The sequence below is a fragment of the Xenia sp. Carnegie-2017 genome, unplaced genomic scaffold, assembly GCF_021976095.1.
Source record: "Xenia sp. Carnegie-2017 unplaced genomic scaffold, XeniaSp_v1 HiC_scaffold_64, whole genome shotgun sequence".
Taxonomy (NCBI): Eukaryota; Metazoa; Cnidaria; class Anthozoa; order Malacalcyonacea; family Xeniidae; genus Xenia; species Xenia sp. Carnegie-2017.
The window spans coordinates 53,371-81,265 of NW_025813531.1; the positions used below are offsets into that span (position 1 = coordinate 53,371).

The 27,895-nt window shown below is 33.9% G+C and overlaps 2 protein-coding genes and 2 long non-coding RNA genes across 13 annotated transcripts; 2 read left to right on the top strand and 2 right to left on the bottom strand.

The window, feature by feature from the left end:
- Positions 1–1,691: 1,691 nt before the first annotated feature.
- Positions 1,692–3,322, bottom strand: LOC124459102. Its single transcript, XR_006953466.1, has 2 exons — positions 2,484–3,322; positions 1,692–2,385 (listed from the first exon to the last, which is right to left on the bottom strand). It is a non-coding gene; the product is annotated as an uncharacterized LOC124459102 (long non-coding RNA).
- A 1,106-nt stretch (positions 3,323–4,428) lies between these two features.
- Positions 4,429–8,260, bottom strand: LOC124459059. Of its 9 annotated transcripts, XR_006953398.1 has the most exons (10): positions 8,019–8,260; positions 7,735–7,952; positions 7,475–7,644; positions 7,171–7,298; positions 6,367–6,624; positions 6,138–6,279; positions 5,983–6,057; positions 4,953–5,734; positions 4,603–4,739; positions 4,429–4,468 (listed from the first exon to the last, which is right to left on the bottom strand). XR_006953398.1 is itself a non-coding variant. In XM_047008632.1 (4 exons), the coding sequence occupies exons 1-4, from the start codon at positions 8,152–8,154 to the stop codon at positions 7,364–7,366; spliced, it is 387 nt and encodes a 128-aa protein (XP_046864588.1). In that variant the 5' UTR covers positions 8,155–8,260; the 3' UTR covers positions 7,342–7,363. The 9 variants fall into 9 exon arrangements, 1 of the variants encoding a protein (XP_046864588.1); XR_006953401.1 differs by lacking the exon at positions 4,429–4,468 and having other exon boundaries at positions 4,475–4,739; positions 6,138–6,187; XR_006953400.1 differs by lacking the exon at positions 4,429–4,468 and having other exon boundaries at positions 4,475–4,739; positions 6,138–6,208.
- Positions 6,040–6,335, top strand: LOC124459106. The gene is made up of 2 exons (XR_006953470.1): positions 6,040–6,089; positions 6,155–6,335. It is a non-coding gene; the product is annotated as an uncharacterized LOC124459106 (long non-coding RNA).
- Positions 8,261–8,561: 301 nt separating the features above from the next.
- On the top strand, positions 8,562–20,372 carry LOC124459043 (spermatocyte protein spe-26-like). 2 transcript variants are annotated; one of them, XM_047008611.1, is made up of 3 exons: positions 8,564–8,740; positions 8,834–10,192; positions 19,754–20,372. In XM_047008611.1, the coding sequence occupies exons 2-3, from the start codon at positions 8,847–8,849 to the stop codon at positions 20,121–20,123; spliced, it is 1,716 nt and encodes a 571-aa protein (XP_046864567.1). In that variant the 5' UTR covers positions 8,564–8,740; positions 8,834–8,846; the 3' UTR covers positions 20,124–20,372. The 2 variants fall into 2 exon arrangements, with proteins under 2 accessions (XP_046864564.1, XP_046864567.1); XM_047008608.1 differs by lacking the exon at positions 19,754–20,372 and having other exon boundaries at positions 8,562–8,740; positions 8,834–10,809.
- The last annotated feature ends 7,523 nt before the right edge of the window (positions 20,373–27,895 follow it).

The window sequence follows — 27,895 nt, forward strand, 5'->3', positions numbered from 1 at the left end:
GACATATGAGAATATTAAAAACATACCGTATTCCAATAAAGATCAAAATCGTTCCTCGTAAATTTGCTCCATATTCGTAACATAAGATCGAGTTACAATCATTGACAAGATTCTTGAGAATGGGATGATGCCTGGCGTTTTCCACCGCTTTGATTAAACTGGCTTCCTTCAAACGGACTGGCTTGTAATTTTAGTGTCTGTTTTTGTTTTACTGTTTTTATTAAATAATTTGCAAAAGAGGTTTTGGCCATCAAAATTGCTTGGGAAAAGTTAATATCATTTTTTTATCTATTTTGTATATGTTGTCTTTCCTGGTTTTCCTCGTGAAGATTCTCACTTCGCTTGAAATTTTTGAAAAGTTTCCTTACCACTAGAACGTAAAGTTGAATATTCATATATTCGGCTCTGTCCTGCTGATTTCTTTTGAAGGTGAATTAAATTTCAAAAGAAATCAGTAGGGCACAACTGAATATATGAATATACACCCCAATTAACGTTCTAGTTACGCCTCTGGAAGCAATACAGGACATTTGGAGACATTAAAGGACATGTGGGAGCAATAAAGGCATGTGAATAGTGTTGCTCCCACATGTCCTGTATGTGAGTAGATGAAGATCGTCAATGTTATGAAGTCCTGAGAACTTGGAAAACTTTTGAAACTGTTTAAAATGTACATTTGGTTTATATATAATCATGTTTTATATCCATGTTCAATGTTAACATCATTTATTCAACTTTTATATAAGGTTTAAGTGAATTGAATTGCTCCTGACCGTATTCATAATTTGGAAAGTACGCCGATATCAATGTCTTATGTTCATGTCAATATATGTTTCTATTTTTCAATTTCTATTTCTCTCTCATGTATTGCTCTCGCCTGTACTTTATTGCTCCTACATGTCCTGTATGTGAGTAGATGAAGATCGTCAAGGTTATGTAGTCCTGAGAAGGACTGTTGATGTTGACTGATGTTACCACAACCTTAGCGGTAGTTATCTTGATTATGAAGATGATTACCGCTAAAGTTCTCTATAATATGTCAGTCAACATCAATACTAACAGTCCATCTAAGGACTCTACTAGCCTAAACTATCAATATCCACCAACATACAGGACATGTAAAAAAATAGAGCAATACAGGACATGTGAGAGAAATAGAAGTTGAAACAATAGAAACATATATTGACATGAACATAAGACATTGATATTACTTTCAAATTATGAATACGGTCTCAATCACTTAAATATAAAGTTGAAGAAATGATGTCAACATTGAACATTGATATAAAACATGATTATATAAAAACCAAATGTACATTTTAGACAGTTTCAAAAGTTTTCCAAGTTCATGAATTTGGAGGTCTTGCGTACGTCTCATTCTTACGTTGTATTATGTATGTCAGTAACATGCACAAAACCAATGTTTTGCCGTGAGTATATATGTTTTGCCGTGAGTATATATGTTTTGCCGTGAGTATATATGTTTTGCCGTGAGTATATATGTTTTGCCGTGAGTATATATGTTTTGCCGTGAGTATTAACTTTGTGACGTAGTTACTAATGTTTTAGATTTGTAATTGAAATATTTTGCCATGGCGGATATAGGCCACCGTACGTATTGGCCATCTACACATAAGCCTTTGAACGAAATTTTGAAGAATTATGGTATTCAAATTTTAAACAGAGACCGGTTGGTATAGCAAATAACAAGATTACTTTATTTTGTTGGTTATGTCGGTATAATTTTTGCTCATTTAGTATGTAGCTCAAGTAAGAAAGACATCCTTGCCCCAAGTTGGTATAAATGTGAGTGCTCGGAAACAATCTTTCGTCAAACTGAATTGAGTAGTGGTTGCTTGGGAGAGAAAAAGTGTAAAGACAATATGTCTCCCAGGTCCGTTTTAACAACTTTCAAAATTTTTAATTGGCTTAACTTCGACTTTGTCATTGTCTGTTTCTTCAGCTTTCCATCCAATGAAGACGTCCATCGACATTCACTCATTACAAGAGCTAGCGTGTTGCCTGTTGTATCATAAATATGTGTAGAACAAATTAATTTCATGTTCCTGAGCATTTTCTGTTATAGCAGGAAGTAATAGTACAGGTAGCTATTTGTAAAGTCATTGTTTTTTGTAAAAAATTGTCCGAAATCTTAGTCCCATTTACAGAAATCGCATGCAATGTAAGAGAAGACAGCAATTTTGCATCAAACAACAATGATTATTGACAATGAAAGTGAAACTAAAATGAGACACAAAGACTATAGCAACTATGAAATAAATATATCACTCATGCAAATCGACAACTTTTCTAAAAGTGACTACTGCAAAGAATGTCGAAACGTCAGTCAATACGAGCACCAACAGTCAACGACTGGATATACATCTACAAAGATGTAAGATTTAAGTCAATTGCAGTTTGCAAAGGCCATAGCAGTTGAACAACTGCTTACTTTTTATCAAACACTATTTAAATTTGTGTACCTTGAATAAATATTTATTTTTCTTAATGCAAAGTCGCCATGCTAAAGCATATTCTATGTATCTAATAATCCATGAGTGGATTCTGAAAAAAACAGCAAGGAAACAAATTTGATAACATGCAAGTCGCGCAAAAAATAACGCCTGAGAAGAAACAAAGAAGCTTTGAGCCATGAGAGATAGCTAATAAAAGCCATCTGTCAAGGGCGTTGAACTCTATGAATAACAGTTGAATAGTTACGAACTATTTTATAATCCTGCCATTTTTCCGCATTAGTTTTCTTTCGTAACGCAAACTTATCTACTTATCTTTAAGTTTTGTTGTTCTTGTTAACGATTCTCCAATACATTTGAGAAAGCTTCAAACTCATACAGCAACGAATCATCTAAGATTTGTCTTTATACAATGTAACGGATGCAATGTGGTTGTTCTGCATAATCTAAATGAAAAAAAAATGACAAGGGACAATCATTCTGTAAACTTTGTAAACAATCATTATCCAAAGCCTCAACAAATATTGAAGTTGCATGTCTGGGTATGGTTAGAAAGACTGGAATATGGAAACTGGAATCTAATTTGACTATAGATACGAAGAAATTTTCTATACAACTGCGGTCTACATGGCAACTACCGCAAAGCAACTTCTTCAACTAATAAGTATTAACAAATAAAAACGCAATAGTTGTCGCGGTTGAATTTCAATTTTAGCACCAAAGGACTTTAGTTAATCTGCAGGGCTTTCGCGTGCATTTAATCACTAAGTAATCTAAGTATCATGGTCTTACTTTGTAATACTATGATTGCCAAAACGTTCTAGAGCTTCAAACACTATCATGGTCTTACTTTGTAATACTATGATTGTCAAAACGTTCTAGTGCTTCACACATTGTCAAAGATGTTGTAAATTACTTGTTTTTGTGAATACTTTGAGATGATTTTTGGAATTTTTGTAATACAACCAGTAACAGACGATGTGCAAGGTCGTATTACTTGTAATGTAAAATTATAAATATGACCTTCGGTCATGTCACGCAAATATGACCAATAATGCATTATGAATCGTCACATTTCCACTTTGCGTCACATTTCTTGTATTATTCTCTTAAGCAAGATATAAACGATGTTTGCGAAACTGGCATTTGTATGATATATCGAGCAGAGTATTGAGCTATCAAGTTTTATGTATTTTTATGTAGCTAAGACAGAAAAAACAGGATCATACGTGCAAAAGAAACGATGTCAATACTCATTGAAAATCAAATTGCTTGTCCAATCCTGACGTAGAGATAAATGATATTGATTTGATTGACGGCTCGTAATGCACGTGATCTAGTTTTTTGCAGTATTACATTACTTATATAAAAGACACATGCAACATAAAGTTCAGATGGTTATTTTTGTACTGTGCATAAAGTTATAGCTACAACTAATACTTCACCAAAATTTGAGACTCAAAAGATACATATTTTTGAAGATATGGAGGTTTAAAGTTGATGCTTTACTGATAACGTATTGAAAATGCCCGACGAGCAAACGACGGCTACCGATTGGAAAAAGGTCGTTGTGACGTAATTGATGACTTTAGCTAAACGCGGTCAATTGCGCGCTTCGTTCAAAATATATTGGTAACTTCTTTGCCTGCATTAACAACACGATAATCTAGCATTGAAAATTTGGTTGATTGTGCCGCATTTAATTGTAAAAACGGTTCTTCTAAGAACCACCAAACGCAGCAAAAGGTTTCTTCTTTTTTTTCGTTTCCCGAAAACAAGCGCATGCGAGATATTTTGATTGAGAAAAATCCGACGCAAAAATTGAAAGCCAACAAAGAGCTCAAAATTGTGCTCGCAACATTTCGAGAGTTCGTGCTTCGTGCAATATTTTGAAGCGTTGCAATCAGTAGGATGGACAGCAGGACGGCTTCGCCTTAAGAAGGATGCTGTACCCACGATTTTTGAATACTCTGTGGAACCCACAAGTGTAATATCTAAAAGGAAGCAGCCAACAAATGTTAGAACTGCATTTGAGAAGAGACGAAGGCAAGAGCCAAGAGGTGAATATTATAGTTATAGTTAGCAATATTTGTTTACATTTATCAAAAACTAAGCTATATAGCATTACCAAATTGAAGACAATTCTATAATTTTAGATTATTAACGACGTTCTTGCAGAACATGACGACTTTCTTGTAGACAACGACCACGATGTGTCGACATCGGCTCGAAATGTTTGTGCGTTTTACCTCAAAGGAAGTTTGTCTAAGATAAAAGATGTCAAAATATATGTAGACAGCGAAACACAAACAAATACAGTGGTAACTAATTCAGACTAATGTCGTTTAATCTTTTCTTTGTTATTTTAACTCGTAGAAAATTCCTTATACCTTAGAAGCACAATGTGAAATGGTAAGCAGACATAACAATCCGTCCGCAAAAACACGTGAGGTCAAGAACCACTCAAACAAAACTTACAAAAGTGCCAAATATGATAAGTAGAGGTATAGACTTTCCATTTCGGCCGTTTTGATTTTTGTGAAAAATCCAGCAATACGATAATTTTATGCTAAGGTACGGAGGTTGAGTTCATTTCAACAAAAAATCACAGCACACAGACGACTTCATGTGAAATTGAACATTTTGAGGATAGCGCTGTATGGTGTGATACAGAAAGCACGTCGACGATGAGCAATAGCTACAATGGATCAGACTCTCAATGTTCAAATGAGTTAAGCGAAAATGAAGAATCCGACAATGACAATGCAACGTTAGTACCAACTATCCAGTCACCTGACTATTCTTTACATTGCTTTTCTCTGTTATGTTTCTCAGAACGTTACGTTTATCCCTCTGATTCTGATGGTAATTTTTATGTTATAGGGAAGATGTTCAAAATGAGAGAAAATACATAGTGTTTGATAGTTGCCTGAGACAGTTAGTGAGTCAATGCCCATGTTGTGGTGAAAGTTGTTCCATTGTGACCAAAACGACTGGTAGTATGGTTAACGTACTTGCAAAATGTCATTGTGGTTATGTTCGAAACTGGAATAGCCAACCTCTGCATGGGCGAATGCCTTTGGGTAACTTGGTCTTTGCTGCAAGCATCTTTTTTAGTGGTAGTAGCCCCAGCAAAGTTCTTCAATTCCTTTGTCACTCAAGCATACAATTTCTGTCAGAGCATGCATATAGCTATATTCAAACAGCGTATTTGATACCCATGCTGTGCTTCAAATGTTTCGCATATGCACCAAGAGCATCTAGAATCAATCAGAGAAAGGTGTTAGGAATGACGATACATTATATGTGTATTAAACTAAGTATAAGATATCTGATCATAGTACTAGTCACATGATCTGGTAAGCACTTCTTATTGTATGCTAATTGCTATTTTCTGTTCTGCTCGATACCGCATGGTTTAGGACAATGCTCATTATGTAACTTAAATAATTAAATATATGTTGTTTTGTTTCTGCTTTAATAATAAATTAACAAAAGAAACATTAACCTTGGAAGAAATGGAAGATGTGATTTCCTGGATATTGTGCCAAGTATGGGTCATATGGCTGCATGGATTTGGAATCTAACAACATTTTAGACACACAACTTGTTCAGGTAACAATTCTTCAACAAATGTACATAAAACATGGTTAGAATACTCACATAATTATGTTAAACAGTCCAATGAAGTGACCAACTCTGGAGCAATGGAACTTGAGGAATTAAAAAGATGTCTGGCAAAGTTTGATGAAAGTGGGATGAAGGTTAAGTCAATGACCACAGACAGACATGCTCAAATCAAATCCTACATGTCAAAACAAAGACCAAAAATCGAGCACTACTTTGATGTATGGCATGTAGCAAAAGGTATAGATTGTAATAACAAACCAACCTTTTACACATTTCATCAATAATCAAAATCCAACAGGAATTAAAAAGAACATTTGGGCAGCATCAAAAAAAAGTGGTTGCAAATTATTGTCAGATTGGGCCCAATCAATTTCCAACCATGTATACTGGTGTGCTGCTTCCAGCAATGGTGATGAAGAACTTGTCAAGGCAAAGTGGTTGTCAGTTCTCAACCATATATGTGACATCCATGAGGGACATAGTGATGTATTCCCAAAATGTGAATATGATATGTTAGAGCCTAGAATGTGGATAAAAAGGTATTGTAAGCAATAAATTTCAAAGTAACATCAACATTCTTTTTTGTTAACTAACTTCTGATCTTAGGTTCAAAAGCTTATGTTGAGCTGTCTTCGATTGTTGAGTCCAAGTATCTCATGACAGATAATGGAAAACTCAGTTATCAAAAGCAGACTTCATCCATCAAAGGTTTCCACCGAGTGGTAATTCTTTTTGCACCAAAACATACTTAATTTTTTCTACAGATCAATGTAAGCAAGGTAATATAAAAATGATTTGTGTATGATTACTTAAAAAAAGTCATCATTGCAAAAGCAATAAGTTGCAATAGTTGTAAACATAAACTTAACATTCATTTGTAGATTGTTTATTGCTGCTCTTCATTTCAATGAGAATGGAAACAAAGCTCATAAAATGAAGAATGATGGGGAAACAGAAGAGGAATTGATTTGGAGAGTGGCTTATTCAAATTCAAAAGAAGGGCAAGGGGATATCAAACCAGTGAAAATTGACAGCACTTATGGTTAGCACAGAAAAATAAACTTACCTTTTCTCAAAGTGCAATGCAAAGCCAACATAAATAATGATTTGCTTTTCAGGATATGTTAAGGACTTGATGAAAGAAGTTTTGTACTGCAGACGCATTAATCCAACACTGTCCGAAGCTCTTCATGTCTGGAGTGAAAGAAATACCTGTCCCATTGACTTGCCACAAATCAAAATCAGCAAAGCTGAAGCCATTAAGCAACATAAATGTCGCTTCTATATATAAAAGATAATAGAAATAGCGTTCCACATGAAATAAACATAATTACAAATGAACAGACTTTGTCATACGCCATAAGCCCTACCATTCAGTAGTGTTGAGCATATTCAAATCCTTTGTATTCTCCAGAAGGCGAAGGAAATGCTTTCCGGATTTTGTCTCCAGCACAAGAAGGTATGGGTAGTCTGTACTTTTTTCCCAACTTGCCATGCACCCAAGCCGTCCACTGTCGGTACAACGTGTAGCGTTATGTTTCTTGAAAGATACAAAATTTTGTCTAAGATACTTATCGGCATTATACACTTCTCGACATACACGTAATTATACTTCTAAGGTAATATTTACTCGTTTTCTTCACTCTCAGGTATAGGTCCAATGTCATGTGTGTACACGACCATAGATGTTTTTATGACAGCTTCGTTTGTACACACTGTGGCAAACTCTTCCTCTTGTGTGATGCAAATATGATCGCCATGTATCAGAGGATCAGTGTTGCTTACCTCTTGGCAACATATATACTTTCCCGTCCTGTACTCATGACCACACAAAAGCCACACTCGCACCTAAAAGATAAAAACATTCTTTTTACTCTGGGAAAAACAATGAAGCATCCATAAAATGCAACTAACCATTCAACATTTCCAAATCTGTGAATGTATTCATCTTCCGATGACGGAGAATTGTCATTACTATGACCACCTTGCGCGTTGGCCAAAGGCTCAAACATGCAAGGTTGTACCTCATTGTTATTGATGAAAATATCATAATCGGCTTATTCAAAAGAAGAATCCATTAATTTTTGTTAAATAAAAAATAAATAACTAGCAAACTACCTTAATAGCAAACTACCGAAAGTTGTGCTAGTCGTAAAACGATAGCTTGTTTATGTCAACTATTACGTCACTCATTCCCAGTTCACAGACTTCAACAATCTCACGGCGTTTTAGCAATGGTCATCGAACATCGTGTTTTTATCGATTATAACCCTAAATATCTTTTGAAATATTTTGCGGACGACTTTGAAACTTGGTACGTTTTATTTTCACGCCGTAGGCATTACAATAAAATAAAGTTGTCTTCTATCTTGCATGTGTCCTTTAATGTAGAATATTTCAGAATGTTTTCCTCAAAAGCAAAAGTTGTAATATAATTTTTCTATCGTCTTTAGCTGTTGTATAAGAATATATGGAGAAATTGCGATGACTCAGAACTTTTGTTTTTTTTTACTACTGTAACGTCATCAAACACGACATGCGCAGAACGCGTTGTAAATGTAAAATATGGGATAGCCCATTGAGTCTAATAGAACTCAATTGATAGCCCTATATCAAAATTTGTCTTTTGAGGCAAGGTAAGACCATAAGAAAGTTTTACCTTTGTATCATTCAAGTGAAAAATTTTCTCATTAACAGCTGTACTACAATTTTGATATTAAATTGTGTAGGAAGACGTATGAAATGGCTTGTCGTCCTAATGTTTACGAAAGTGGATACGAAGAATCGAGATTTAAGACTGCTGTTGATGAAAATTTTTACTGTTCCATTTGTCTGAATGTCATGAAAGATGCCAGAATGTGCCATAATCAACACAGTTTTTGTCGTGAATGTATTGAAGAACATCTACGAGTTAATGTACAAAGATGTCCTCAATGTCAAGATGATTTAACTGTAGCTACGCTTCATCCAGCGCGTGTTATAAATAATATGATTTCAAAGTTAAAGATCAACTGCGACTACGCCAGTCGTGGTTGTCCTGAATTTATAAATGTCGAAGATCTTGAAAGACATGTTGAAAATTGTGGCTTTGCTCCAGTGTTGTGTTCTAATGAACGTTGTGGTCTGGAAATAAACAAACGAGACAAGATTAAACATGAAACTGAATTATGTGAATACAGAAAGATTGCTTCTCACGACTTTCGAGAGATTAGCGAAATGTTTCAACGAAGTTTTGAAGACAAAATGGAAATGGAAATGCAAATGAACAACTTAAGCAGGAAAATAGACGAAAAATTTTTTGAAGTAAAAGATTCCGTGAAACCATTGACATCTCAGTATAAAGAAATGATGGAATCTGTAGTAGAAAATGTTGAACAAAATCTTTCTACAGTGACCAAAGAAATGATGGAATCAAGGAAAGAAATAAAAGATGTTCAACAAAACCTTTCTGCAGTGACCAAAGAAATGAAAGAAATGAAAACCATGATGTTTCAAATGTTGGAAAAGATGAATATAAATGAACAACATGTTCAAACATTGACATCATCAATTGAAATGGTCATGAACTCTGTAAAATGTGATATTTTGATTGCTGGAGGTAACTTAGGTGATTCCTCAAAGAGTGCTGAAATATTTTCATGGAAGGAGGAGAAATGGTTTAATATTGCATCAAGGGAAAATGAACACAGGTGGCCTTCATCGTTTATTTATAATGATAATTTATTTGTTGTTGGAGGAATGGACTGCAAGTCAATGGAGACATTGAATATAAAACAGTTTCCTTTGACATGGAGAAAATTTCCCACAAAGCTTCCTTATGACTGTGAGGGTCATCAAACTGTTGTTTATAAACAACAAATCTTTCTCATTGGAGGATACATTGGTGGTAAAGGAAAATCAGATTTGATCAGTGAAATAAAAATCACTGGTACAACATCTCATGCTGTGAAAGAGTTGTGTCATATGCCTGAACCACGTTATGGCCATGGAGCTGTTGTTGTTGATGATAAAGTTCTTATTTTTGGAGGAGAGGGAAAAGATAGGAAAGTTTTGTCCAGTGTTTTGGAATTTGATCCAAGGACTCTTACATTCAAGGAAATGCCTCCATTACCTCATCCATTAACTGACATGGCAACAGTTCAATGGAGAGATCAATTTGTTCTTCTTGGAGGTGATGATGGAAGAGAAAGGTTGAACAGTGTTATCATGTATGAAACTAAGACAGGTAAGATTACAGTCTTACCATCCATGTTGGAAAAGAGATATGAGTGTTGTGCAGTTATATCAGATGATACAATTGTTGTCATGGGAGGTTCGAATGATAAAGGTGATATTCTTAATTCAGTGGAGTGTTTCAAAATGGGATGTAGTTCTTCATGGAAATATCTTCCTTCAATGAACGAGCTACGACACTTCTCCATAGCCGAAGTTTTACCTTTTGGACAAAAGTATGTATAAGTAAGAAAACGTGCATCAAACGTTATAACTTACTAAAAATTCTTGTAGCTTACACTGGATGATAAATATGTAAAGTTAAATGTGTAAACCTTTAAAGCCTGTTGAGAAATTATTTCTCCACTGATTCACCGTAATGATATATACTGTATATTGCAAGTTGTATCATAAAATACTATATACAGCACATGTCTATCACAAACTTTGGTCACCAATTAAGAATTATATATTTACATGTTATTTATATAAATGGCATTTTCAAATATATTACATGGCTTTGCTCACATCATTATTAAATTATGCGTTGAATTTGTTTGGACTATTTCCCATGAAATATACAAAAGCAATTTGCTTAGAGACTATTTACATGGAGGTACGGTAACCCCAGCAGAAGGGTTATCCTAGAAAGCGAGTCACCCTACGTGAATATGTTTTATAAGTAGCGTTCACACATGCGCACTAGGGGCACCTACTAGTGGTAGGTTTACCCTAATAACACCAACATTCAATCACTTCTTAAGACTACACCAAACTGGATATCAATTTTCGTTAGTACTGCCATTATTATTATACGCAACAAAATTTAAAACGTGACATACTTTATATGCATGGTAAAATTACAAGAATGAGGAAACTGCACCATTAGCTGTTGGTGTACTGTACTTTGACCATCTACGACGTGTATACTCGTACGAAAGCACGTGATAAGTTTCTTGCTATTTACTGGCTAAAATGACATAAATATGACAAATTGTTATTGCACCTTCAGATTGAAAATTTTGCCACCTTTCCAGTTTCCTCTCAGACAACAAAATAACGAGGAAATTTTATGTCTGAGAACTTTGTATTCTTGAGAGGAACGTGACGTCATCAATAATACAGTCGCCATGTTTAGGGTTTGTAACCTGGTTTTTGTACGGCAAAAAAGTACATTTTGGCTTTCATTATTTTGTTTTGCGTTTTGGCTACATTTGATATTTTTCATTTCAATGGACTGTAATTTTTCTGTCATTTAAACCATTATAAGATAGTGGGACAGTCACAGTGATTTGTGCTACACAGTGAAATTTAATATTCCTCGGACGAAAAGATTATAACACACAAATATACCAGCAAAATGTCCCTCAGTTTAGCAAGTTAATATTTAAATAATGAACAGTTATTAGATGAAGTTGAGCATGATATCTAGAATTATTCAGACCGAGGTCAATGTCATCTGCCGAAGCAAAGCTGGGACGGATAACGTTGACAGAGGTATGAATAATTGTTGATATCATGCGAAAACGAATTGAATAATTGTTTTATCATTCACCTCAACAAACTGAAATATTATTTACACTCATCAATGTAAAACATTTCGAAACCTGCCCTTAGTTGTAATTGTCAAACGGTTTTTTCGAGTTCTTCTTGTTTAAATATGCTGTAAATATGTTCGAAACCAGCTTCGTCGCTTTTTTAGTGTTTTCTGCATCAATTTTGTTCGAAATCTTTCGCTTATTGTTTTAGAAACTGTGGTAAACATCACTTTATTTGATTTTTTTCAAATTCGGCTTTTAATGGCGTCAGTCAATAATGGTAGAAAAAATTTTTCGTAGTAATGACGTCATATCTACAGATATCTAGAATTAGAACACAGCCAAAGTCACTCGGCCAATCAGCGTCCAGTATTTTGATGTTCCATATGGCATAGTGGCTAAAGTTCAAGAAGTGATGTAAGCTTTAAAGCTCAAGGAAAACGCCGAGATAGAGTGAAAACAATGGAATACAATTAAAGCTTAATGGTATTCACTAAATCTCTATTTTAATCCCTATATAGAGAATACTAACAAGATATTGTTTTTTATTGTTCACTTCCTTATTAGTATTCTCTAAATAGAAAACATTAATGAGGTTAAAGGATACTAATGACTGTCGTAACTCCACATTACATTTCATCTCTGAATAACTAACAAGGTGATGAAATTTAACGCGTTTCTAACGCATCTCGATGATGTAAATATATTCATGTTAAAATTAAAATATCCCTTACGAAAAAATTGGAAAAACTAATAATTGCTCACAAAGTTAAAAGCAAACACATGTGTATTACATAAAATGAAACAACATACGTGTTTTCCCATGTTCAATAACTTTTAAAGTACGTCGTGTATTTGTCGTACTAACACATGCTTCTTTCTTCTTATCTACCTCAATTTTCTTTGGACTTGAAACATCCACTGGAGCAGGTTGTTGAAGTGCTTTTAAAACTGACATAACCAGAGTAGAACTTGGCCTTTGCATCATCTAACAATGATGTGCTTCGATAATCAGTCCGAGACATTATTGTTTGTTCATCAATGAAAATGTTCCTTTCTTAGAGGGTTGTTGGGCACGTAACCTTTCCAAAATCATTTGAAAATCCTCAACCTTTCATGTCAATGTAATCTACCTCGCACATTGCTGGTAAATATTTATAGAACGTGTTAAAATTAACAGGTTGTGAGTTATACCAATCCAATGTCCCCCTGGCTTATAACTTTCGAGAGGTTTTGAACTAAAACCTGCCTTTACATGGAACACATCTCAAATACTCGTTGAAAACAATCATCAGCTGTAAACTAAAGATACTTGTATAAGAATACAGCATCTTAAATTCAGTACCATAAGTAATCCCTTCTGGCTTTGGCCATGCATTGTTCTAAGACGGTGCCCGAGTGAAGTGAAATTTTATCTAATGCGAGGGTCTCTCAATCCCATAGAGCACACATGATCGTGCTCTACCCTTACTAATTTGCAGGTAGTTGACCAAATCACTAGCAGTTAGTCATCTAAAATATTTCAAAATTCAAATTCCATGTAGGTTGGTATGAAGAAATGTCTAGTACTTATATGCTCCAATGATTAGGTACGGTGTCTAAAATTTTAGAATTCCCGTGTGTATGAGAGTCTTTGTACTTCTGTCATACAACGGCGGTCTTTCATCAAACATTATAAAATAAACACAATGAAACACGTGTGCTGATTGGTCTAGAGCTGTGTTTGCATTAGCCTGTGCAAAACACGTCTAAGCTCTACCAATCAAATCAATCATAACAATCAACCAGTCAATGAGAATTTGCAAATAGATCATGAATACATTTTAGAGGAAAAATTAAAATGTTCGTCTGTTTCGCAATATTGTTATTTTATAAAGAAATAAAAGATATTTTCCGTGTTTACACTGACTTGTGCAAACCTAGAAGACGTTTGTAAGAACTCTCGAGCATGTGCAACTCTCGATCTTCGGTCTCGGGCTTGCACTGATCTGCTCTCAAGTTCTCCCAAACGAATCTTCGGTTTGCATAAGCCTGTGCAAGCACAGTAAACATCTTTTATTTCTTAAATAAAACACAATTCATACTAGGAATCAAAAAGGTAGCCACTAAAATGAAATCACTAACCTTACCACCTGTTAATACTATGATGCCCTTCGAGCATTGTTGTCCAAGGGCGCAACATCATTGGTCAGCGGTGATCCAGTCATGGGTATCACTCTAAGTAGGAACGGATAATGAAAATGAGTAATGTGGATAAAGGACGTGGTGAGGGTGATTGGGGATTACGGTAATGATGGTTTGGGATAAAAATGATGGTGAGGGTTAATGTGTGATAAAGATAATGGTGGTGAGGGTGATTGTGGCTATGTGAGTTTTGGATAAGAACAAGACTTTACGTAATATGAATGACAAACCTCTCCCCAGGTTTTGGAGCTCTCATACTTTTAACACGAACAATTCAGCGAAGTTTTGTAAAGTTTCATAGCGAAATAACGACACAGATTGTAGTAGAAGTTTTGTTGGCTCATATTTCAAAATCTATAAATAAAACTTTCTATTTGATCCATACTTACGTTCTCTGATATTACGATATTTACATAAAGTATGAAGAAGAATTTTGCAATTGGGATATCAAGAACAAGTATGCGGGTTATGGGGTGACTGGGGAGCAGGCTTTACTAATTTAATTATTTTAATATCTTCAACTACTTCATAATCTTTATAGTGTACTTTTAGCTAAAAAACCAACTATGACAACAGATCGTTTTTGATATCTTTATTTTACTTGATGGAGATAGCTGTTTGCTATGGTGTAATTCCTGTGTGATAACTTAATAGAGTTTTACTCTTGCTTTTGAGGCATGGTAAACCACAACTGACAATTATCCTACCTGAGCTATTGATTTTACAAAGAGATTTGACAAAGGCAATCTAAAAGTAAAAATAAAACTCTGTGTTTTATAAACAAATAAAACAACACTTCTTAAAATCACAAACATCTTCAGCGGATGATTGGTTACTTCATCCATAACAACACTTAATGTATCGACTTAATTTTGTGCATTATTTGTAGAAAACCATGTAAAATTTTTTAGGTCAAAGCACACATAATCTTGATGATATACACCTCAGTTTAGGTGTACTCCAAAATTTCTTCGGGGTACAAAATACGGTTTTGAAAATAATAACAACATGGGAGGTTTGAATTAAATCAACAGCTGATTTCAAATTTTATTAATATTTTTATCCTTAATAATTACATGAACAGTCAATGATAATACACAAATTCACAAATTTACCTTTGATTAGAAAATCTTCTATATAATCGAATTTATTTTCGCTCATCAATCGATTTGGATGTATTTAATACCGTAATAGGGCAAAATTGCAGTTTAATTCCTTTGATTCTGCCTGCCAACCTTTTTGGGACTTCTCGCTTTCCGGTGCCATTCACCATCACTACAACTCTATATATCTGTATTTCTTTTTAAGAGAAAAATTTGAAGTGATACAAAATTTGAAGTGAAGTAAATTCATAAAACATTGCTCGCATCAAGTTCTTTAGCATCATTCAAGTCGGAAAACATTTTGTACAATAAATCACGGGGAAGCAAACAAGAATTTGGATGCATTTCTACACCGAGAACAAACAAAATTTTATGTGATGTGACTAAAATTTACACTGCTTTGACCTTAGAAATTGACCTCATTGTGTTTCTTGTTGATGTGTCTATGGAATTATTTTGTTTTATCTTTTGTCTTTGTTTTGCTGAACATAAATATGTTAAAATATAAAACTAGGCGTTGTCATTGAGTTCTATAATAACTGGAGCGGCTATCTCAAGCGCGGCCTTAGATATCTGATGACGCCAAAAAAATGGCGGATTTCGTCCGTTGCCGCTGAGATTTACCGAAATTGACCGCTTTTCCGAAATTTCACATTTCCCACTCCCTCCTGAGGCAAGAGTGAGGAAAATGTATGTGTATTTGGGATTTGGCAGCAATTTTTGATGAAAATCACGATAAAACCTACAATTCTAACAGCGAGTCAACCTAGCTTTCCAGTTATCGGCTCCTACGAGGATGTATTTATAACTATCGACGAAAGAGCTATATGTCGGCTATACATCTATGAATGCAGATATGCGTCGTTTTCTTACCAGCGTCAAACTTGTTTGATCGATTAAACTCTTTAGTCTATACAAAAAAGTATATCATAGCTCATCTCCACAGTGGTTCACGGGAGAATTTAGCTTATTTGTTATCATTGCTATTTTGCTTTTCGTGGAAAGGCAATGGCTTTTTCGCCACAATTGTAGGATTTTACTTGTTTCTTTAAAAAAGTAAATATTAAATCTCTGGATGTTTACGGATTTTCTGTAATTGAGTTTCATATTAAATTTCAAAAAGACTCAAGTTTGCATAGGTTTGGTAAATGAAAACCAACAATATTGTATAGAAATTACTTTAAGTAACCTTTTGTGATGTTTGAAGTTCAACTGCATCAAATACTTTTAAAGTTGTAGCACATTTGATTTTGTTGTATTGATATATAAATTGGGCAAAATGCAAATAATCATCAAAACACTTATGCTTCCAATGGTGTTTATAATTCATTTTTAGTTTTAATACTTCTACCCTTCTTTTTCACTTTGTTTTGTTTTTCCTATATTTTCAATATAAGTGCACAATTTGAATGATTAACACAGTTTTCACTTCAATAATAAATTTCATAAGCAGCTGGTAGTGCATTTTGTTCTCTGAGTATCCACATTTGGTGTTTTCTTCATACATGAATGATGAAATGCATATGGATGTGTCATAACAAGGCAATAAAACCAAATGAATTAAATACCTATAGTGTACTTTTATGCTAGAAGCTTAAAAGCTTTCTAGAAATTATAAAGTTATTGGATTATATTACCTCTATATCATCAATCTCATGAAAAGAAATAAGAAGCAAAATATTTGTAGAAAAGCTTTGAAAAGTGAAAAACATTTATTTAAAAAAGCAGCAATGATGCATATGATAAATCCCCATTCTGTACTCTAATAGGTAAATAAGCTCAAACTGTTTCTTAAAGAAATATAAGAAATATATAAGAAATATACAGTACAGTAATTTTAAAGGTTTCATCACTGAATCTTTAATGCTTCAATATAGTCCATTAGATATTAGTAACATTTAAACAACACTCAACTAAAATATTTTGATAAAGATATGACATGATTTAAACATTAAGTTACATAAAACCCAATGGCTTATACAGTTTGAAGCTTCACATTTGCATCAAGTCATCATCAATCTCAGTACAAATGTTTACATAGACACAAACTTTATGACCTTTCCATTTTATATGTTGTGAATTGACATTTAATTAAGCATCAAAAACACACAACCTTCTTGCCATCTTTTTTTTTGGTTCATGAACTTTAATTTCAAAGCATTAGGGGCATCATTAGTGAGTCCATTGTCTCCATCCATATAATTTGACCATGATCAAATTAAATAACTCTGATAAGGCAGACAATAAATCAATTATCTTTACAGCATTATTTTTTAAGACTCTGCCTGGTCAATAACATCTTCCAGTCATCTTTACTCCTTGGTCTTCCCTGCATGTTGTCAGCAAATAGAACATAACAAGCTCTGCTCCAAATCATGGGTACTGTTGGGGCTGATCATTTCTTTTTGATACTTTTCACAGAGCAAAATGTGTGCAGGGTCTTTTTTGCTTTAGGGAAACTATTTTGCAAATAAATGGGTAAATTTACGATTTCATGCATTAACAAATGACAGAAAAGTATACAGAATTTTATAAACAAAAACAGGAAAACATCAGTATATTTGGCGTTCAAGTCAGTATTAAAAAATACGATCTTTAATATGTATTTTATGGCTTTCAAGTGCATGTATAATTGCTTTTCAATCGTTGACGGACTAACAAAACAAACAACTACCTCACCTGTGAGAAGCGATATGTACCTTTTGTGGAAACTACGACATCCAACAATTGAACGATTGAAGTGTTGGTATTAAAAGAAATGCCAAAAAGAATCGTCACAGAATATGGAACTAACGATATCCATATTCTGTGATATCGTGTTTGTTTTTGAAAAATTCTTTATAATTTACTATAGACACCAGGGGGAGGTCGAGAATATTATTTCTCTGCAAAGCGATCATTTCAGCGGAAATACGTCCGTTGGCCGCCATTTTTTTGGCGACCTCGCCCCAGTAAAGATAGCCGCTCCAGTTATTATAGAACTCAATGGGCGTTGTTTTGCTTTGCTTTCAGCTTCCGTGTTTATCAAACGTCGATTGAAAATTTTAACCTATCTTTTAGCTTGAACTTTTAGTGATAAACAAAATTTCGTCAACTCCTGTATTAATTTTAGCATTAAATTGTATAGGAAGACGTATTAAATGGCTTGTCGTCCTAATGTTTACGAAAGTGGATATGAAGAATCGAGATTTAAGACTGTTGTTGATGAAAACTTTTACTGTTCAATTTGTCTGAATGTCATGAAAGATGCCAGAATGTGCCATAATCAACACAGTTTTTGTGGTGAATGTATTGAAGAACATCTACGAGTTAATGCACAAAGATGTCCTCAATGTCAAGATAATTTAACTGTAGCTACGCTTCATCCAGCGCGTGTTATAAATAACTTGATTTCAAAGTTAAAGATCAACTGCGACTACGCCAGTCGTGGTTGTCCTGAATTTATAAATGTCGAAGATCTTGAAAGACATGTTGAAAATTGTGGCTTTGCTCCAGTGTTGTGTTCTAATGAACGTTGTGGTCTGGAAATAAACAAACGAGACAAGATTAAACATGAAACTGAATTATGTGAATACAGAAAGATTGCTTCTCACGACTTTCGAGAGATTAGCGAAATGTTTCAACGAAGTTTTGAAGACAAAATGGAAATGGAAATGCAAATGAACAACTTAAGCAGGAAAATAGACGAAAAATTTTTTGAAGTAAAAGATTCCGTGAAACCATTGACATCTCAGTATAAAGAAATGATGGAATCTGTAGTAGAAAATGTTGAACAAAATCTTTCTACAGTGACCAAAGAAATGATGGAATCAAGGAAAGAAATAAAAGATGTTCAACAAAATCTTTCTACAGTGACCAAAGAAATGATGGAATCAAGGAAAGAAATAAAAGAAGTTCAACAAAATCTTTCTATAGTGACCAAAGAAATGATGGAATCAAGGAAAGAAATAAAAGATGTTCAACAAAATCTTTCTACTGTGACCAAAGAAATGAAAGAAATGAAAACCATGATGTTTCAAATGTTGGAAAAGATGAATATAAATGAACAACATGTTCAAACATTGACATCATCAATTGAAATGGTGATGAACTCTGTAAAATGTGATATTTTCATTGCTGGAGGTAACTCAGGTGGTTCCTCAAAGAGTGTTGAAATATTTTTATGGAAGGAGAAGAAATGGTTTAATATTGCATCAATGGAAAATGAACACAGCAGTGCTTCATCATTTATTTATAATGATAATTTATTTGTTGTTGGAGGATTGTTCTGCAAGTCAATGGAGACATTGAATATAAAACAGTTTCCTTTGACATGGAAGACATTTCCTGCAGAGCTTCCTTATGAATGTTGGTATCATCAAACTGTTGTTTATAAACAACAAATCTTTCACATTGGAGGAGGATACATTGGTGGTAAAGGATATTCAGATTTGATCAGTGAAATAAACATTACAGGTGCAACATCTTATGTTTTGAAAGAGTTGTGTCATATGCCTGAACCACGTTATGGCCATGGAGCTGTTGTTGTTGATGATAAAGTTTTTATTTTTGGAGGATATGGAGATGGTAAAGTTTTGTCCAGTGTTTTGGAATTTGATCCAAGTACTCTTACATTTAAGGAAATGCCTCCATTACCTCATCCATTGTATGGAATGGCAACAGTTCAATGGAGAGATCAAGTTGTTCTTCTTGGAGGTTGGGATGGAAGAAAAAGACTGAACAGTGTTATCATGTATGACACTAAGACAGGTAAGATTACAGTCTTACCATCCATGTTGGAAAAGAGATCCTGTTGTTGTGCAGTTATAACAGATGATACAATTGTTGTCATGGGAGGTTTGAATGATAAAGGTAATTATCTTAATTCAGTGGAGTGTTTCAAAATGGGATGTAGTTCTTCATGGAAATATCTTCCTTCAATGAACGAGCCACGACACTTGTCCATAGCCGAAGTTTTACCTTTTGGACAAAAGTATGTATAAGTAAGAAAACGTGCATCAAACGTTATAACTTACTAAAAATTCTTGTAGCTTACACTGGATGATAAATATGTAAAGTTAAATGTGTAAACCTTTAAAGCCTGTTGAGAAATTATTTCTCCACTGATTCACTTTAATGATATATATACTGTATATTGCAAGTTGTATCATAAAATACTATATACAGCACATGTCTATCACAAACTTTGGTCACCAATTAAGAATTATATATTTACATGTTATTTATATAAATGGTATTTTTCAAATATATTACATGGCTTTGCTTACATCATTATTAAATTATGCGTTGAATTTGTTTTGACTATTTCCCATGAAATATACAAAAGCAATTTGCTTAGAGACTATTTACATGGAGGTACGGTAACCCCAGCAGAAGGGTTATCCTAGAAAGCGAGTCACCCTACGTAAATATGTTTTATAAGTAGCGTTCACACATGCGCACTAGGGGCACCTACTAGTGGTAGGTTTACCCTAATAACACCAACATTCAATCACTTCTTAAGACTACACCAAACTGGATATCAATTTTCGTTAGTACTGCCATTATTATTATACGCAACAAAATTTAAAACGTGACATACTTTATATGCATGGTAAAATTACAAGAATGAGGAAACTGCACCATTAGCTGTTGGTGTACTGTACTTTGACCATCTACGACGTGTATACTCGTACGAAAGCACGTGATAAGTTTCTTGCTATTTACTGGCTAAAATGACATAAATATGACAAATTGTTATTGCACTTCAGATTGAAAATTTTGCCACCTTTCCAGTTTCCTCTCAGACAACAAAATAACGAGGAAATTTTATGTCTGAGAACTTTGTATTCTTGAGAGGAACGTGACGTCATCAATAATACAGTCGCCATGTTTAGGGTTTGTAACCTGGTTTTGTACGTCCAAAAAGTACATTTTGGCTTTCATTTTTTGTTTTGCGTTTTGGCTACATTTGATATTTTCATTTCAATGGACTGTAATTTTTCTGTCATTTAAACCATTATAAGATAGTGGGACAGTCACAGTGATTTGTGCTACACAGTGAAATTTAATATTCCTCGGACGAAAAGATTATAACACACAAATATACCAGCAAAATGTCCCTCAGTTTAGCAAGTTAATATTTAAATAATGAACAGTTATTAGATGAAGTTGAGCATGATATCTAGAATTATTAAGACCGAGGTCAATGTCATCTGCCGAAGCAAAGCTGGGACGGATAACGTTGACAGAGGTATGAATAATTGTTGATATCATGCGAAAAACGAATTGAATAATTGTTTTATCATTCACCTCAACAAACTGAAATATTATTTACACTCATCAATGTAAAACATTTCGAAACCTGCCCTTAGTTGTAATTGTCAAACGGTTTTTTCGAGTTCTTCTTGTTTAAATATGCTGTAAATATGTTCGAAACCAGCTTCGTCGCTTTTTTAGTGTTTTCTGCATCAATTTTGTTCGAAATCTTTCGCTTATTGTTTTTAGAAACTGTGGTAAACATCACTTTATTTGATTTTTTTCAAATTCGGCTTTTAATGGCGTCAGTCAATAATGGTAGAAAAAATTTTTCGTAGTAATGACGTCATATCTACAGATATCTAGAATTAGAACACAGCCAAAGTCACTCGGCCAATCAGCGTCCAGTATTTTGATGTTCCATATGGCATAGTGGCTAAAGTTCAAGAAGTGATGTAAGCTTTAAAGCTCAAGGAAAATGCCGAGATAGAGTGAAAACAATGGAATACAATTAAAGCTTAATGGTATTCACTAAATCTCATTTTTAATCCATATATAGAGAATACTAACAAGATATTGTTTTTTTATTGTTCACTTCCTTATTAGTATCCTCTAAATAGAAAATATTAATGAGGTTAAAGGATACTAATGACTGTCGTAACTCCACATTACATTTCATCTCTGAATAACTAACAAGGTGATGAAATTTAACGCGTTTCTAACGCATCTCGATGATGTAAATATATTCATGTTAAAATTAAAATATCTCTTACGAAAAAATTGAAAAACTAATAATTGCTCACAAAGTTAAAAGCAAACACATGTGTGTTACATAAAATAAAACAACAAACATGTTTTTCCATGTTCAATAACTTTTAAAGTACGTCGTGTATTTGTCGTACTAACACATGCTTCTTTCTTCTTATCTACCTCAATTTTCTTTGGACTTGAAACATCCACTAGAGCAGGTTGTTGAAGTGCTTTTAAAACTGACATAACCAGAGTAGAACTTGGCCTTTTGCATCATCTAACAATGACGTGCTTCGATAACCAGTCCGAGACATTATTGTTTGTTCATCACTGAAAATGATCCTTTCTTAGAGGGTTGTTGGGCACATAACCTTTCCAAAATCATTTGAACATCTTAAACCTTTCATGTCAATGTAATCTACCTCGCACATTGTTCGTAAATATTTATAGAACGTGTTTAATTTAACAGGTTGTGAGCTATACCAATCCAATGTCCCCTATCTTATAACTTTCGAGAATTTTTGAACAAAAACCTGCCTTTACATCGAACACATCTCAAATACTCGTTGAAAACAATCATCAGCTGCAAACTAAAGATACTTGTATAAGAATACAGCACCTCAAATTCAGTACCATAAGTAATCCCTTCTCGCTTTGGCTATGCATTGTTCTAAGACGGTGCCCGAGTGAATGAAATTTCATCTAATGCGAGGGTCTCTCAATCCCATAGAGCACACATGATCGTAGTTGACCAAATCACTAGCAGTCACTCATCTAAAATATTTCAAAAATTCAAATTCTATGTAGGTTGGTATGAAGAAATATCTAGTAGTTATATGCTCCAATGATAAGTTACGGTGTCTAAAATTTTAAAATTCTTGTGTGTATGAGAGTCTTTGTCCTTCTGTTATACAACGGTGGTCTTTCATCAAACATTATAAAATAAACACAATAAAACGCGTGCGCTGATTGGTCTAGAGATATGTTTGCATTAGCCTGTGCAAAACACATCTGAGCTCTACAAATCAAATCAATCATAACAATCAACCAGTCAAAGAGAATTTGTAAATCGATCATGAATACGTTTTAGAGGAAAAATTAAAATGTTCGTCTGTTTCGCAATATTGTTATTTTATAAAGAAATAAAAGATATTTTCCGTGTTTACACTGACTTGTGCAAACCTAGAAGACGTTTGTAAGAACTCTCGAGCATGTGCAACTCTCGATCTTCGGTCTCGGGCTTGCACTGATCTGCTCTCAAGTTCTCCCAAACGAATCTTCGGTTTGCATAAGCCTGTGCAAGCACAGTAAACATCTTTTATTTCTTAAATAAAACACAATTCATACTAGGAATCAAAAAGGTAGCCACTAAAATGAAATCACTAACCTTACCACCTGTTAATACTATGATGCCCTTCGGAGCATTGTTGTCCAAGGGCGCAACATCATTGGTCAGCGGTGATCCAGTCATGGGTATCACTCTAAGTAGGAACGGATAATGAAAATGAGTAATGTGGATAAAGGACGTGGTGAGGGTGATTGGGGGATTACGGTAATGATGGTTTGGGATAAAAAATGATGGTGAGGGTTAATGTGTGATAAAGATAATGGTGGTGAGGGTGATTGTGGCTATGTGAGTTTTGGATAAGAACAAGACTTTACGTAATATGAATGACAAACCTCTCCCCAGGTTTTGGAGCTCTCATACTTTCAACACGAACAATTCACGAGCGAAGTTTTTGTAAAGTTTCATAGCGAAATAACGACACGGATTGTATTAGAAGTTTTGCTGGCTCATATTTCAAAATCTATAAATAAAACTTTCTATTTGATCCATACATACGTTCTCTGATATTACGATATTTACATAAAGTATGAAGAAGAATTTTTGCAATTGGGATATCAAGAACAAGTATGCGCGGGTTATGGGGTGACTGGGGAGCAGGCTTTACTAATTTAATTATTGACTTAATATCTTCAACTACTTCATAATCTTTATAATGTACTTTTAGCTAAAACGCAACTATGACAACAGATCGTTATTTAGATTTCTGTATTTTAACCATTACTTGGAGATAGCTGTTTGCTATGGTGTCTTTCCTGTGTGATAACTTAATAAAAAAGATAATGAACACAGTTTTACTCTTGCTTTTGAGGCATGGTAAACCACAACTGACAATTATCCTACCTGAGCTATTGATTTTACAAGAGAGATTTGACAAAGGCAATCTAAAAGTAAAAATAAAACTCTGTGTTTTATAAACAAATAAAACAACACTTCTTAGCAATGAACGGTTATATATTTTGGAAAATAGTTCTGGTCAATTGACTAAATTTTCTACGGAGAGGGTTGGGGAGAGGTTTGTCAAATCATTTCGATCAATTTACGTGGTGTCGTAACTCGTTGTGTTACTCATTCTTTATCAAATATAAAATTATCAATATACGTACGTAAGATAGTGACTTTCTCCCTCCTTCAGCGTCCGCCACTCTTGAAGACAAAACATCACATATGGTTGTTGACAAACACAAATTATAACAGTTCATTCTAAACTTGACTTAACAGACATGTTGTCAGTCACTGATCCTGATGCTTGAAGCTCTGTTATGTACGCTGTCACCTAGCAAAGATCAACACATCGTACGTAGTCTTTGTTAAAAATACAAGATCTCGGAGACAGTAAAGTGTTTTACAATTATTAAAACAAATTTCACTTTCAGGAACAAATTCTCTGTACGTCAGAGAACAAATCAATGAGCTCGTTCAAATATGTCACATTCACAGACTAAAAGGAATGTCTACGTACGTACACAGTGCCCCAAGTTTATAGAGACATCAATGGTGTAACAGAATTTCTCAAAAACAGCAAGATTTGCAAATTTTATTGCATATCAGCTTTTTCAGCCAGGTTGTTTGACTAAACATTGTACTCACTTAGAATTTCTTTAAATTTCATTTGGCGTACATTCTGAACAAGGTAAAAAACAACATTTCAAGAAATGGAATGATATATTGATGTAGTGGAAAGCTGGAAAAAAACTTGCAAACTTGGATATGCCAATGATCTTGAAGGATGGGATCTAGTTTAGACACCACTGGTTGTGCTTAGGTAATGAAAGACTTGTCCTAAAATACCAAACATTGTATTATTTCATCAGAAACAAAACAGCATACAGTACTCGTAACAGACTAAAACTGTATTCTTTTCACATGCAACTCTAAAAGTGACAAGTAAATAGTTGGTTTAATTTACATTGGACCAACTTATCTCTTGATGTATGACACAGACGTTTATATGGTGGTGAGCCATATAAGTCATTTACAAGAAAAGATAATCCAATATAATTTCAATACCTTAACAACTTCAATGCTTGGACTCTTATAAGCATTTGCAGTCTGTGCTTTGGCTTTTTGAATGCATTTTAATATTCTTTCACGCCTGTTCTTTACTGTAGAAATACAAATACATATGCTTAAAATAACAAACATCTTCAGTGGATGATTGGTTACTTCATCCATAACAACACTTAATGTATCGACTTAATTCTTGTGCATTATTTGTAGACAAAACCATGTAAAATTTTTTTAGGTCAAAGCACACATAATCTTGATGATATACACCTCAGTTTAGGTGTACTCCAAAATTTCTTCGGGGTACAAAATACGGTTTTGAAAATAATAACAACATGGGAGGTTTGAATTCAACAGCTGATTTCAAATTTTATTATTATTTTATCCTTAATAATTACATGAACAGTCAATGATAATACACAATTTTGTTCACAAATTTACCTTTGAGTAGAAAATCTTCTATATAATCGTTCAATTTATTTTCTTGCTCATCAATCGACATGGATGTATTTAATACCGTAATAGGGCAAAATGTGCAGTTTAATTCCTTTGACTCTGCCTGCCAACCTTCTTTGGGACTTCTCGCTATCTTTTCGGTGCCATTCACCATCACTACAACTCTATATATCTATATATCTTTAACATAAGAAGAAAATTTTGCTCCGATATTCAAAATTTGAAGTGAAGTAACAAATATTTCAAAAACATTGCTCGCTTAAATTCTCAAATTTAGCGCGGTCATAATCAAGTCGTTTTCATAATGGTTTCCATCCATCAAAACTACATTTATATCACGGTGTACGGGAGAAAGACTAGGACCTGATCAATTTGGCTGCATACCATGTGTACACATCGGTAGCAAAATATCCAAAATTTTTATAAAATGTTACTTCGAAGAATTTACAGTTGCTGCATGGTGAAGATTTAAAATTAAATGCATTCATAGTGTTGAATCTTGTATCATTTTGTTCGTCTAGTGGAATCAATTCTAATGTCTTTAAATGACATCGACTTTGTCAAATCCGAATTTGTGATTTGAATTAACTATACTGCAAATATGGAATTGCTATCAGCAATTGCTATCATTTCCTGTAATGAATCTTTTAATAAAAAGTGGAACTCGTATAGGTAGGGGATAACCTTAGCAGTTTATTTGAAAAATCTTTCATTTAAGATAACGAACTTAATTCATTCAAGTTAGCAAAAACTAAAAGTGAAAAATTTTTATATTTCATAATAAATATGACGTTTACACAGCAGTTTCATTTTGCATACCACAAACATGCAGCTAGAAGCACAAAGTTTATCAATTGACAATTGAGTTTACTAATGACTTTATTATTGTCACACACATACATAAATGCTAATCAACTACATATTCATAGTTACTATACTAGTTTTTACGCAAAATGCCATAAGGATTTTGCGACGTACTTAAAGTAAGTTTACAAAATACATCTCGTGTTTATACATGAAACTAAGCTTTCATTTCTTCACAGAAACATTATATTGTCCATTTATATTTATGATACTAGAAACTACACATTAGCTGTTAATAAATGAGTGGGTGTTGGCAATGAACGTTTTACATTAGATGAAAAGAAAACACAGAGTATGATAAAACAGAAAGCGAAATGAAAATTTGGCCTGTTACTGATGTTGTGTTCGTCATGGAAACATGACCTTTCTTTTTTATTACATAATCTATTCCCCGAGCAAATAGTACCAAACTTAACAAATTTGAAGTCTGTTCCGGAACAGTAGTATGACTGATTTCCAAAACTAATTGTGGCTTTTCTATATGAGCAAAACGTATATCCAGCAGGTACGACAAAGTACCATTTCTCTTGGTACTCATAAGTGTGTACGATTTTTGTGTCCTTGATGCAGAAAAGATATTTTGAATTTTGCTACGATTTTCAGGGTCAATCCGACAGATACCTGAGATACTTTAGTTGTTTTTGTTAATTGTTAGTTCATAACTGCAAGGATGACTTTTTCCTTCTATCCCAGGACACGCATAGGAAAACTTTCGTCGTAACAAACACTTTTACCAGCTGTAACACTGAATTTTTAGACTTAACCTGGGGACAATCTTCAATGAATATTTCTACGTCTTCATTTTTCGATAATACACTCGTGCTTTATTTGCCGGTTTGTCCAAAACCACTTCTCTTCTCGAGCTTCCACAATACCAAGAGAAATTTTGTCCACTAGTCTCGAATTTAACATCGAGTTCGCCCTTAAGAACAATTTGATTTTTGACAAATATAAAATCAGGATTCTAACACTTTTCTTTAAAGGATGTAATATTTTTGCATGTCTGAGCAGAAAGTGCACTGCTTTCATGAAGAAAAGAAGCTACCAATAATAAAGTCCAAGCTCCTGATACAATTCTGCCCATTTTGTTTTATC

Bases quoted from the DNA above. Each gene is read 5' to 3' on its own strand.
- LOC124459059 (XM_047008632.1), bottom strand. From the start codon at position 8,154: ATGATATTTTCATCAATAACAATGAGGTACAACCTTGCATGTTTGAGC. The intron at 7,952-8,018 runs GTTAGTTGCATT...TTATCTTTTAGG, and splicing joins AGATTTGGAAATGTTGAATG to TGCGAGTGTGGCTTTTGTGT. The intron at 7,645-7,889 runs GTAAGCAACACT...GTATCTTTCAAG, and splicing joins AGTATATATGTTGCCAAGAG to AAACATAACGCTACACGTTG.
- LOC124459043 (XM_047008608.1), top strand. From the start codon at position 8,847: ATGGCTTGTCGTCCTAATGTTTACGAAAGTGGATACGAAGAATCGAGA.